This window comes from Vulpes lagopus, chromosome 8 (genome assembly GCF_018345385.1).
Source record: "Vulpes lagopus strain Blue_001 chromosome 8, ASM1834538v1, whole genome shotgun sequence".
In the NCBI taxonomy this organism is placed as follows: domain Eukaryota; kingdom Metazoa; phylum Chordata; class Mammalia; order Carnivora; family Canidae; genus Vulpes; species Vulpes lagopus.
In genome coordinates this window covers 73208279-73221457 of record NC_054831.1, presented here as the reverse complement: position 1 = coordinate 73221457, position 13179 = coordinate 73208279, and the positions used below count along the sequence as shown (strand labels likewise).

At 46.0% G+C, this 13179-nt stretch overlaps 1 protein-coding gene across 3 annotated transcripts in view; it reads left to right on the top strand.

Annotated features, from left to right (window-relative positions):
- Positions 1-13179, top strand: part of CAMK1D (calcium/calmodulin dependent protein kinase ID) — a 433707-nt gene that overhangs the window by 153481 nt on the left and 267047 nt on the right. For all 3 annotated transcript variants that reach the window (XR_005989504.1, XM_041767287.1, XM_041767285.1), the window contains exon 2: positions 2958-3089. Coding sequence is in view for 2 of the 3 variants with exons in the window: in XM_041767287.1 (XP_041623221.1) it covers positions 2958-3089 (132 nt within the window). In the remaining variant the exon portion in view is untranslated. The remainder of the gene's footprint in view (positions 1-2957; positions 3090-13179) is intronic.

Below are 13179 nucleotides of genomic sequence, written 5' to 3'. Positions count from 1 at the left end.
TCCGGCAGCCTCTGTCTCTCTTTCTGCGTATGAATTTGACTACTCGGGGTCCTTTGTATAAGTGAGATCATACAGTATTTGTCCTTTTGATTCTGGCCTAAACAGTATCATGTCTTCAGGGTTCATCCATGTTGCAGCAGGTACTAGAATTCCATCCTTTTTTATGGCTGAATAAGAGTCCATTGTGTGGGTAGACCGCATCTTGTTTACCCATCCATCCACTAATGCATATCTGGGCCGTTTCCACCCCTTGGCTGCTGTTGTGAATAATGCGGCCACGAGCATGGGTGCACAGATATCTGTTCCCGTCCCTGCTGTCTATTCTTTTGGTAGCTTGCCCAGGAATGGGATTGCAGACTGAGTTTCAGCCTGAGAGGATGGGACTGTGTAGCCTTGGCTGGGTGACTTTGCTGGGGAACTGTGGATGGAGACTCCTGGAGGCATGGCGGGTGTGCTTGGCCATTGGGGGCCTGCCTTGTGTCCTTTTATAGGTAACTTGGGGTCAAGCCCCAGCCTCTTCTGAAGCCCCTTATGTATTTATGTCCCACCACCCTGTCCTCACCCAAGGTCGCAGATAGTCCATCCCTCCTGAAGTCAGGGACAAAGGCAGAGAGCCCTTGATCCAGCAGTACTACTCACCTTGACCTCTGCTCCCTGCAGCAGCCCACCAGCCCTGGCTCCCATGTAGAACCAAGTCCCCTCCTTCAATTCACACAGAAGCTTCACTTCCCACTCTGTTTTCCAGGCAGGGAATGATCCACAGGATAAAGGGGCGTTTTCTCCCATAAGCTCTTGATAGCTACCACTAAGCAGAGTACCTCTATTGCATTGACCATAGTCTGTTACTCTCCATTCAGATTCTGGAGAGGAAGAGGCATGGTGGGCGTGGAGGGGGCAGGGGGCAGCTGAGAGATCTAGCAGGTCCCAGCCCAAACTCTGGCAGCTTGGTTACTGCTGCTAAAGAGCTTCTCTCCCTTCTGGAAAATGGGGATAGTAAACCCAACAGACTTAGAAGAGAAACCACTGTGGTGTCATTAGCGTCAGGGACTCAGGTGGCAAATAGGGACGCTGGAAACAAATGCATGGAATCCCTGGCATAAAATCACCCATGGAGCTAGAATCCTGGTCTTTCCTCCCTGATTTTTCTTATCTCTTATTCTTATACTCTTCTACCTCCTGGAGGGGAGCGAAAGGGAGCATATGCACAGGTGTCCCTGATTTTGTCCATCTCAGACCCCTTCCTGTGAAGTGATTCCATGTCAGTCCATCCTGGAGATAGAGGTGAGGAGGAGAGACAGCTGGGTTTGGGGGGATTCCTTCAAGTTGTCAAAAATTGGTTTCCTTGGGGGAAATCTGTTGGTGGTGATCAAGTGTCCCTGGGAATGTCTGAGTCTATTTATCCCTCTGTGATAAATCTATTGTGGATTTTCTTTTTGTATTTATAGTTCATAATCGTCATTATGGTTGCTTCTAGAATATTACTGTCTATGTGAGGCATGTGATACTGTGAGGGAAAATCTTGCTCGACCCTTGATTTGTGGACTTGGGCAGAAGATCTTTGTTCCAGTAGTTTCCATTTGGTTCTTTGGTGGAATGCTTGTTTTCTGCCCCTCGGGTTTTATATAATTAGATACAGACATGGAAGTAGCTGAACTTCTCTCGAGTTTATGTTCCAGAAGGAACGCTGTCTGAAGATTCATGGTTAATTGCACTAAGTAGAGTGAACTCCTCTCACTGGAAGAGATTTTGAAGAATATATGTATATTTATATGTTCTTTGGTCTGTGATGGATGCGTACCCTTGTCAGATGGGTAAGGAGAGGGAGACAAAAGTACATTTTCCTTGCTTAAGCATCTTTTTGATGTTGAAGAAAAGAGCCCGGAGGCTCTGGGATTGGAACGACCTTGGTCCTTCTAGTGGTTTCTTTTGATGCAGGAGGGTTTGTCTCTAATTATAACTGGGTAGAAGTCACGTGTGGTGTCTCTCCGAGGAAAGAATTGCTGCTCCTTGAAGTCTAGAGACAGGGAATGACTCAGTGGACCGTGGCTTTTCCTTGGCCTGCATACACAGAGCTCAAGTTACTGGGGCCCTGAGTGGGCAATGGAGAAGCCTACTTCTGTCTCAGTCCTTAGGGGAGTTCTGCACCCCCAGCCCGAGTGTAGCACCCAGGTACTGCCTGCTGGCAGAGAGAGGAGGTGACAGGACTGAGGGACATGGAGGTTCCTGAGGGGCTGGCTCTGGGGCTCACTGACCACAGTGGTCTTCTCTGGAGAAATGAACTCTCTGACCCCAAATGTCCTGGTCATATTTTCAGTTTGTGGCTCTGCCTTTGCAGAGTTCAGTTTACATTTTCAGACAGAAAAGTCTCCCCAAATCAAGGCATCATGATTTTGTTTGTTTGAAAAGACAAACTTATTGAAAGCTTGTGTGTCCCTACCAATTAATTAACCCCGTGTCAATACCACGTGTCGCACCAACTCACACTTCAATCACATTCTTACGTATCTGTGAGAATTAATTAATGTTTGCTGCATGCTCCGAAATTTTCTTGGAGTGGAGGGGCCTGTGAGGAATCTAGAAATTTTAGCATCACTTTCTCATTTACTTGGGGAGGGGTACTGGCAATGGAGATGGACAGGTGCTTTCTTTTTAGGAACCATTCTGTTTGCTCCAAAATAACTGCCACTGCATTGGTCTGTAGGGTGGCAGGTGGCACTGGGAGCTGGCCAAACCCAGGGCGATATCCATGTGTCCCCTTGCATGAGGGCATCCTTGTGTGTGTGTACTTGTTTGCATAAAGAAGTCCAATGGGGAGTGATGTTGGCTAAAAATGTAATAGTAATGCTGGCGATTATTGTTATTTTTCCTTAAACCTTGGTAATGGGATTGAAGGAGCCACTGGGGAACCCCTAATTCCTGAATCTAAGCCGCCTCTTTTTCTCCCTCTTTGTTCACAGCGGGGCGTTTTCTGAAGTGGTCTTAGCCGAAGAGAAGGCAAGTGGAAGACTCTTTGCGGTCAAGTGCATCCCGAAGAAGGCGCTGAAGGGCAAGGAGAGCAGCATAGAGAACGAGATAGCGGTTCTGAGAAAGTAAGTGCGCCCGGGGGATGGCCCTCCCCGCCCCCCCCCCCCACCTGTCCCTCCACCTTCCGATGTTTGGGTCTCCATCCAGGAGAAGGAGAGATTGCCAGGAGCTGGGTGCCTGGAGGTCAAAGAGGCCAATCCGAATGCTGGAGGGGGTGGGTGCTGTTACCTAACTGATGTTCTTCGGATGCATTCAGAGCATTTTGCATATATACATATTTGTATATTTAAAATCTCACAACCTTGGTGGCAGTCATTGGAGTTACTATTTCCAAAGAACACAGCGGTCAGGGAGACTTGGCTTTGAACTCATTGTAGCTCGGTGACCTTGGGCTGGTCACTCAACTCAGGGCCTTCTCCATGAGCTGGAGTTAATAATCTCTCCCTCACAGGGGTCCTCGGGAGTAAGGGAGGTGGTGCTTAACAAGTGTTTCTAGAGCGTTTTCAACAGGGTAGCTGGTGCCGTCCGGCCCTGCTGTTAGTACTATTTCTGTTTCCTTGTTGTTGTCTTTATTTTACAAGAAGCGGATGAAGCTCAAAATAAAGTCACTTGTCCGATGCCTCGTGGCTCACGTGTGGCAGAGCCTGGAGTGCCAACGCCACCGGAGTCACACTCTTTAATGGGTCTTCTACTTCCTGCCACACACATAGCACCTGGCACCCAGCAAGTTCCACCGAGTTCCACTGTTCATGTGCTTCCCTTCTTTGTTGGGTCTTAATTTTGTTCCCCAGACCAAAATCTGGCCTCTAGCTTAATGGCACACACACAACCATTCTGATGCGGCTGGATCCACCCAAAAGATGATGTCTTATTGGTGTGCTGTCTAGCCTGTTCCCCACATCATCACAAGCCATTTCTCCACGTCTCACAGATTTGGAGGAAGAAACCCTTATGTGGTACCTGCTTTTGCATGTTGGGAGAGTGTATCTGAGCCTTGTGCTATGAGATTTTTAAGAGCTTCTATTAATAAAGGATGTTAGAAATATCCTTGAAATTTTGGGGGTTTGGAGTCAGCACACAGCAGGAATCCGTGTACAGATAAGCAAAGCAGAGTGGAAACAGGCCTTCTAGGGGCTCAAAACAAAATGTTACATGCTCACATTCTTTCTGAATAATCAGCGTCTCCCTCTTGTCTCTCTGGGACCAGTGGTGGCTGCTGAAGGATGCTGTGTTGCCATTGGTACAAACCCAAGGCCACCAAAGTGGTCAGGATGGTCTGTCCTGTTCTGCATTATGTGAGATCGGTGTTCCGGAACAAATAGGTCTCGACAGCTTTTTAGCGGAAGGGTTTTCACTTATTTGTTTGGTTGTTTGGTTGGTTTCTAGGTTCTCTGGATTGTGTACCAGGGACCCAAAGAGTTTCAGATTGTCCTGGGGAGGATTGTATGAAATGATCCTACGGAAGAGAAATTGGGCAAACAAGTTACTCTTAAGTACATTAGCATCAAGCAGGAAAACATTAGGTTAATGAAACATTTATTTAAATTGCTCATTTTCCAATATGAAGTCAGCCCTTGGGGAAGAGGGTGTTTGCAGGGTATGGCAGCCACGTTGCAGGTACTTGACATTTCAGTTGGAATTCTGGGTGCGCCTAGAACCTTCCAGAGCTTTTACCTTGTTTGGGCACACGGGCTGCCCACTGCTGAATTGGGAACGGCACCTTTATTTTTAGGTGACTCCCTCGTAGGCTTAGAAGAAGCCACAAAGCCAGGGAAGTCTGTTTTTATTCTCAGAGTTATTCTGTATCTGCATGGGCAGGGGTCACAGATAGAGATTTCCTAAGCCAGTCTCGCTTTAGGCCGTGCTCATTCTGCTTTAATTAGTGTCTCAACCCTGTGCCTGAGTCAATAATCACTTCCAGGGAGAGGGCTTTGAACTGGAGGGAGGGCCGGAATTTGGAATAACTCATTTGGTCATTTCTCACCATCTGCTATTGAAGGGCCTTGATGTGTGACCCTTATTTCAGGAATAAAGAACAAAGAAATAATTTCTCAAGGGATAAGAAGGTGATAAATCTCCTGTGCTGATTTATTTATTTATTTTTGGTTCCCCACAAATGACTTCCAAGGGGGAATAAGAGACGGGCCCACGTCATAAGCAGCCGAAAGCAAAGTTGTGTGAGTGGTAAAGAAAGCAGTTTTGGAACTGTTGGAATGCCACCATCGCAATATTCCGGCGATAAACATTCAGTGTAATAACCAGTATTTATGAAACTCCTGTGCGTCAGGTGGCACTGCTAGGCACCGAGGTTGGAAAGATAAGATGCAGCTCTTGCCTTCCAGGAGCTTACTGTTGTGTTAAAAATAAGGGTGATAATGATGTAGATGCCATGACAGGAGACTGACCAGGGGCTCGGTGTGGGCTGCCCAGCTCTTCTTTTGGGGAGTGGTGTGAGCAAAGGTTTCATGGAGGAGGTGGGTCCAGACAAGGAGTGTATATTGCTTGGGAGGGGGGCAGAAAGACAGAGGGATATTCCAACCAGAAGGGAGCCGCCCCCACAGAGGCAAGAGGATGGAAGGCAGGTTGGTTTGCTGGGAACTGCACGTGGCTCATGTGACTGGGGCAGAGGGTTCGAGGTGACACACGGAGGCCTGAGTTTGGAGAGGTTGGATTGGAGATTGGATCACATACCCCGCTTTGGACTTTGAACATCATTCCATAGACAGTGGGTGTAGCCACTGAAGGATTTTAATGGAAGAACGACGTGATCAGGATTGCTTCGTTAAGATTATTATGGTGGGGGGATCCCTGGGTGGCACAGCGGTTTAGCGCCTGCCCTTGGCCCAGGGCCTGATTCTGGAGACCCAGGATCGAGTCCTGCGTCGGGTTCCCTGCACGGAGCCTGCTTCTCCCTCTGCCTATGTCTCTGCCTCTCTCTGTGTCTCTCATGAATAAATAAATAAAATCTTAAAAAAAAAGAAGATTATTATGGTGGAGCATAGGATGGACTGGAGGGGGCAAGACTCCGTGCAGGGGAGCAGTTGGGGGACGGTCGGAGGAATCTGGAAAGCAACACATTGAAACAGGAGCAATGAGCCTGGAATGTCCAGGACTTAGGGATTTGGGAGGGGTGGGGAGAAGGTACAGAGGAGATAGGGTTCTAGGGTAACTATCAGGTTTCTGACTGGCTGACTGGGGTGGATAGCACTTCCCTTAACTGAGATCAGAAATGCAAGCCCTGGAGGGCAGGTGGTGAGTTCTGATTTAGGCACACTGAGTTTGAGGGTCTTGGGATGGCCAGGTAGGGATGGCCAGTTGACCAGCTAGGTCAACATAGTCATGATCTGGGCTTGCTGGATGTTCAAGCTTTCTGAAACAACATAGAACAAAACACCTCTTGACACTTTCCATAGCTAAATCATTGTAGACAGGGTCCCAAAGAGACCTGCTTTGTTCCAGATTGTGCCATATACTAGTCATTTGTGTATTTTGGTGTCATTTTTCATCCAAGCAGGCCCATCAGAGGATGGCTTGTCCTCCCATGTGCAGAGCTTATTGTGGGGTGAGAGATTTATGTCTTTCATTGAACTGAAGGAATGTAGCTAATTTATCCTTAAGACTGTCTTCATACTTGCTCTGAAAATAGATCTAAAGTGAATTTTCTACTTGATAAGTAGATATTAAGCCAGGCTCAGAGGGAATAACAAGCGACAAGCATCAGAGTGGACAGTTGCCATGTCGCAGAGAGCTGCTGGTCTGACTTTGGCGTTCAGGGGGCAGGACCTCTATGGTTCCATGTGAGTCTCTGCAGCAGAATGGAGTGTTTCATGCCTTATGGAATATCATGTCATCAGTGTTACATCCCCTGATCGCATTATAGAGCTTCTAGTTTTTGTGCTGTTATTTACTTAGAGGGCAGGCACTACCCAAATCTAATTTCAAGGCAACACATAAGGCATTTTTGGAGAAGCAGAAAGGCAAGCATTTAACCAGGCTGCATTTAAATGAGAGATGAAGAAAGAAGAAGAAGGAAAACAAATGTATCTAGAGGATCCCTTTTCCTAAGAGGGGGGAGACTGAGGCTCAGCTCGGATGCAGAGGCACCATCTGAATGAAGCAAGGTCCCAGGGTTGAAGATGTTGTTCCAATGCATGCTTTGTAGGCTACAGTGATTATCTTGCAGTGGATGTAGGGGGTGGTGGGCAGAGGGCAGGGATCTCAGTAGGAAAGGCCTTTAAAGTGGATGTCTTCCATCTGGGTACACTGGAGAGTCTCGGCTGACCGTCTGTCATTTTCTCCCTGAATCAGTGGTGCTCCACCCACATTAAAATCACCAGGGATGCTTTTTGGAACATCAGATGCACAGACTCCATCCTAGTCCCACTGTGTTGGAGATTATGATGGGCACTTCCCCTGCTCCCCACCTAGGGATGCAGACACGCAGCCGACTCAGTGTTGAGAAGAGCAGCTTAGGGCTCTTGCCTTCAAGTCTCACTGCCCCGGGGATGAAAGTGCTCTTCTGTGGCCAGCAGCATGGAAAGTTGTGTCCACGCACAAACATGCCAGATGATGCTTCCTTTAGGTGAGCGGTTTCACTTAGAGGAGGGAACTCAAATATGGTCCATATTTGAGTTGGATTTCATTGTAAGCAAGGGGAATTGACAGGAGCCCATCATCCCATTAGTGGGGAGCAGGCCTCAGCTGCTGGCTGAGTTCGAGATGCGTAGGAACGACCAAGTAGGGGTAGTAGTGGTCATTGGTGGTTGGAAGAGCCTGGGGTCCAGGTTGGTCAAGTTAGCACGACTTGGTGACAGGTATGCTGTCAGAAGGGGATCAGGGCTGTGAAAGGTGGCAAATATCAAAGCCCAGGATTCCCTGTGGCCAGGGTCAGGATGGGCTGCAGGAAGCATGGGGAGGCTGGGCCTTCCAGAGAGAAAGGGAATCGACACTTAACCAGGTACCAGCAGGACTCTAAGGGCCTGGGTGCACCTTGCAGTAGCTTGGTTCTCTGTTTTTTTTAGGCCAGACCCATTTCTCTCAGTGCAGACTAACTAGAGGGAAGGCATCTTGAGCACCCAAAGGCAAGGACAGCTGGTTTTGTATTAAGCAATAGCCTTCAGAGAAAGGTTTCCCCATAGATTAACTCATTTAGGTCTGGCTCGCTTCTGTTCCTGCAGCTTTGTTCTCATGGCAGGCTGGCCCTGTTCACTTGTTTAAATCACTGCCAAATGCCAGTTTATTGTGTGTGTTAGAGAAACATACGCTTCAATAGAAATTCATCGATTTGGGGTGAACAAAATCACTTTTCCAGCTACTGAAAATGGCTAAGCTAGTAAAGCTGATACTTGCATTTCTCAGGCACCAGGATAGCTTTTTAAGGATCTAACTGATCTGTTTAGAAGATTATATTCTAACGCAGAGACCTTTTCTTTGGAAGCATAATTTTGGAATTAAGGACATAGGCAGGAAGTGTGGGAAGGAGGTATATCTTTTATGATCCTAGAACCCTTGAGGACCCTGGAAAACCCTTAGTGAAATTTCCTTGAGGTAGGAAAAAAACATGTCATTCAATGAAAACCAAGGTTGAGGGAGGTGGTTTGTGGTTTGGTCGCTGTTGTTGCTGTGTGATTGAAGACACCATTGTGCCAAGCTTGGAGCAGGCTTGTGTGGGTGTGTCTGCTGAATGACCCCATGCCTGCTGGGATGTGGATACAACCCAGTGGGGGATCCGGTCAAACCAGGCTCTGTGAAAGAGCAGACTCTCTTCCCTATGGCCTTGCCAGAAACCTGACCTCAGTCTTGCCTGATTCCGTGTGCTTCCCCTTCTTTTGCTCTAGGCCCAGGCTTCTCTATTTCTGAGAGTCCTGTGGGTCTGCTTCCTGAGTGAGGCGTCCGTCCCTGCCAGGGAGACAGCACACTCAGCTTTGGTCAGACCACCCTTTGGTAGTCATTGTTTCATTTCATCTTAGCATCATGTGTGTACGTAAGAAATAAAAATGGTCTGATGCCAACACAACTGTACAGCCAGAGAAGCTACATTTTGTACTTCCTAGTGGCCTTCCTCTGGTACTTTGTCCATAACAGATAATCCAGGAACATTTTGTATTTGAGATCCAGAATCACTGTATTCTTATTGTTATAGTGGTTTTATTATCAGTATATTTTATTGTATTATCAATTTCTTGGTGATTGCTTACAGAACTCAAAGGATGGACGCAGATAGGATTGGTGGGATCCCTTACTAGAAAACAGGGATGTTCAAACCAGCCTGAGCAGGCGTGTTGGTCTATCTGTCCAGTGACCATGAACCTCTGGAGCCTCTCCCTGCCTATGGTTTCTGCTTCCCAAATACTACCTTTAGTGTGGGTTACATGGACTGACCGGTCTTCTTTCCTCAGTGCTTGCTCCCATTGCACTGTGAAATGAGAGCTTAAATGCATGTCTGATGTTAATTCCACAAAGTCACCTGCATGATGGAATCCAAACTCCTTTGTGAACAAGCCCCTTGCTTTGTGATCTTGCTGCCTAGTGTGTACGTCCCTGCCCCAACACCCCATATCATAGTTTAGTTCCCCCCCAAAGGAACAGATGATTCCTGAACAGACGATTCAGCCTCTCCCTCTCCCTGCCTCTCTCCCTTGAAGATCACCCCTTGATTGTTCTTTCTCTCTGAGACCCTATGGCATCAATATTGACCCTCTGTCCCTCCTGCCTCTGCCCGTGAGGTCTGCTTCCTGAACCAAAGGCATGACTGTAAGGATGGAGGCCAGGGCTGGGTGGGAGATTCAAGAGATAGAAGGAGGTTAGAAGCCCTGAGCTTGGGTACTGAAGGGAAGAGGGACCAGGGTAAGCAAAGAATCTGTGCTGATTTACAGCCCTCTCTGGCTCTGTGACCCAGAGCGTGACAGGTGCATCAGCCCACACAGGGATTCTAGAAGAGGAGGCAGGTTTGAGGGGAAGGTGATTTTCCTATGGCAACAGAGCAGACTTAAATCCAGTCTGGCTGTTCTTACCACCTTTTATACTATATATATGACTCCACAGATATTTAGAGTAGTTGAAGAAACAATGTGTTTTATCACACTTTAGAGGCAGTGTCAGTTACTGGCAGGCTCGTTTCCACGCACTGCTTCCCTGCCACCTAATCTGGTGCTGGGGGAGTCAACCTTGCGTGGGCTGCTTGGTGGTTTAAATTCCTCTAATAATATATCTTGGCAAATGTTCTCCCCCCTTCTTTTGTGAATTGACTTAGCTAATGATTTATACAAATTTCACTTATATGGTTCCAACAGAAACATATATAGATTTTGCAACCTAATATTCCTCAAAAGTCAGAATAGCTTAATAGTGGAGGATCACACAGCAGGAACAATTAAGTACAGGAGTCCTGAGATAGAGGAGGATGGCAAAGACAGAAAAAGAAATAAATATACACCAATGGTTTGCTGTTTCTTTTCTGTTAAACTTTATGCTTTGTAAATTCTGTTCTCTGCATGGTTTTGTCATATTTATATGGACAGAGAAATGATTTTAGTGAAGTTTTATTTATGATTGATCATCTAGTTAAACTATGCATGACTTGGTGAGTAAATTTTACTTTACATACCTGAAGTGCAAGGTTATCACTTGAGTGGCTTAAACCGTCTTCATTTTAAAGTTGCTGGACTGACTTCTTGAAGTCAAGCTTGAAACTGAGGTCTTAGGTGACTGGTCTGAAGTCTTTAGGAAGTATGTAACTAAAGAAATCATGTCTAAAACAGTAGTTGCATGGGATTTGATAAATGGGATTCAGTATCCCATTTTTGGCCATGTGCATTTTCTTTTAGAAATATTTTAAAAATATTTTAAATATTGTTGACTATAGGATTCAGACATGTGGTAGGTATCTATGGGGAATCCAGAACATATGCAAGGGTAATTGTGAACAAGTACTGTGGTATGATAGATGGGCTGTCTTCGTTGTTCCTGAAGGCTGCAGAACTAATGTGCTAAATGCGTGCATGTGTACGAGTCTCTCTGTGCATATATATACATATATAATATATATATTCATACATGTGCATATACACATATACTCACACTTTAAATACATTTCAGTGTTTTTATTTCTTTCTACTGAAGAGCAGAAAATTATTTTTGCTGAATTTAGCAAATATTTAATAAATAATAGTAAATTTAGTAAAATACCGAGACTGTTAAACATCTGCTGTCTAGGTACCTAAGTAAGGTAATAAGACATAGGAAAAGCATTTTGAAACTTTGAAATGTTCGGGTGTTAGGGATGATATAATATGAGGCATTACTACTCTCATCGTAATATGATAAGAGTTGGGAATATCTCTGTGGGAGAGGTGAGAGTGGAAACTATTGCATCCATTTCACGGAAGGAGAACCTGAGGTGCTCGGTATATAATTTGAGCAGGTGATGGAGCTGGGGAGGCGCCAGAGAGCTTCTCACTTGTGGGGCTGCCTTCCATGTTTTAGTTAGGAAACTGCCATTGGTGCTTTGGATGAAACAACTAGAAACAACTGGTAGGAATCTTAGTGCTTGTATTAAGACATAAATATCGATAGATTTCAATTGATGATAATGTAGTCAATAGATTAATTGAAATAGATGTGAATTAATTAAATTAAGAGACTGAGAACTCTAAAACCAGAATTCAGATTTTGTCTCACCCTAGTCCGCTGAAGTCTAGAGCAGTTTAGGGACACCTGGGTGGCTCAGGGGTTGAGCATCTGCCTTTGGCTTGGGGCGTGATCCTGGGATCTGGGATTGAGTCTTACATCAGGCTCCTTGCAGGAAGCCTGCTTCTCCCTCTGCCTGTGTCTCTGCCTCTCTCTCTCTCTAGGTCTCTCATGAATAAATAAATAAAATATTTAAGGAAAAAAAAGTCTGGGGCAGCCCAGGTGGCTCAGTGGTTTAGCCCAGGACATGATCCTGGAGACCCAGGATTAAGTCCCACGTCGGGCTCCCTGCATGGAGCCTGCTTCTCCCTCTGCCTTCTCTCTCTCTGTCTTTCATGAATAAATAAATGAAATCTTTAAGAAAAAAAGTCTGGAGAAATTTATACCTATCTTTTGAGATTTTTTTTTCTTTAGATTTTACTTAATTTATTTGAGAGAGAGAGAGAGAGAGTGAGAGAGAGTGTGAGTTGGAGAGAGAGAGAGAGATGAGCAGGGGGAGGGGCAGAGTGAGAGGGAGAAGCAGACTCCCCACTGAGCAGGGAGCCCAACATGGGGCTCCATCCCAGGACCCTGGGATCATGACCAGAACCAAAGGCAGATGCTTAACCAACTGAACCACCCAGGTGCCCCTCCTTTGAGATTTTTAAATACAGATATTCTCAGGGTGCCTGGGTGGCTCAGTTGGTTAAGCGACTGACTCTTGATTTCAGCTCAGGTCATGAGATGGAGCGCTGTGTCTGGCTCTGTGCTCAGTGGGGAGTCTGCTTGAGACTCTCTCCCTCTGCTCCTCCTCCCACTTTCCCTCTCTCTAAAGTAAATAAAAATTTTAAATATGGATATTCTCAGTTTGTCATAACTTAGAAACTAGCTGGGACTTCTACGAGAACTATTTTAATGTAATCCTATGAGGTAGATATTATTATCCACATCTTACAGATGAGGAATGGGTTCCTTATGAGAAATTTCCAGAGGCTATGTAAGTAGTAACAGGTAGAGCAGGAAATCAGACCCAAATCTGTCTTTCTTTCCCATTATGATTTGATCCATCTGGTGTCTCCATGTTGTCTCTTTAAGATAGGGCCATGTATTGTTTGTTGCTTTTTTAAGAGGCAGACAGTGTAAGTGAGGATAGGGATAGAGGGAGAAGGAAAGAGAGAATCTCAAGCAGACTCCCCACCAAGCGCAGAGCCTGATGTGGGATTTGATGCAGGGCTTGATCCCATGACCCTAAGATCATGACCTGAGCCAAAGTCAAGAGTCAAATGGCCAACTGACTGAGCCACCCAGGTGCCCCAAAACAAGGCCATATATTCTTGATGTAGGCAACACTGCATGTGGGGGGTGCTCATCAATGGTGAAAGAATAAATCTCTAATTGTCTATTTTGTACTGTCATCAGAGGGGCAGTACAAAATATTGGTGAAAGCCTGAGAACAAGCCTATCGAAGTTTTCACCCAACTACAACTT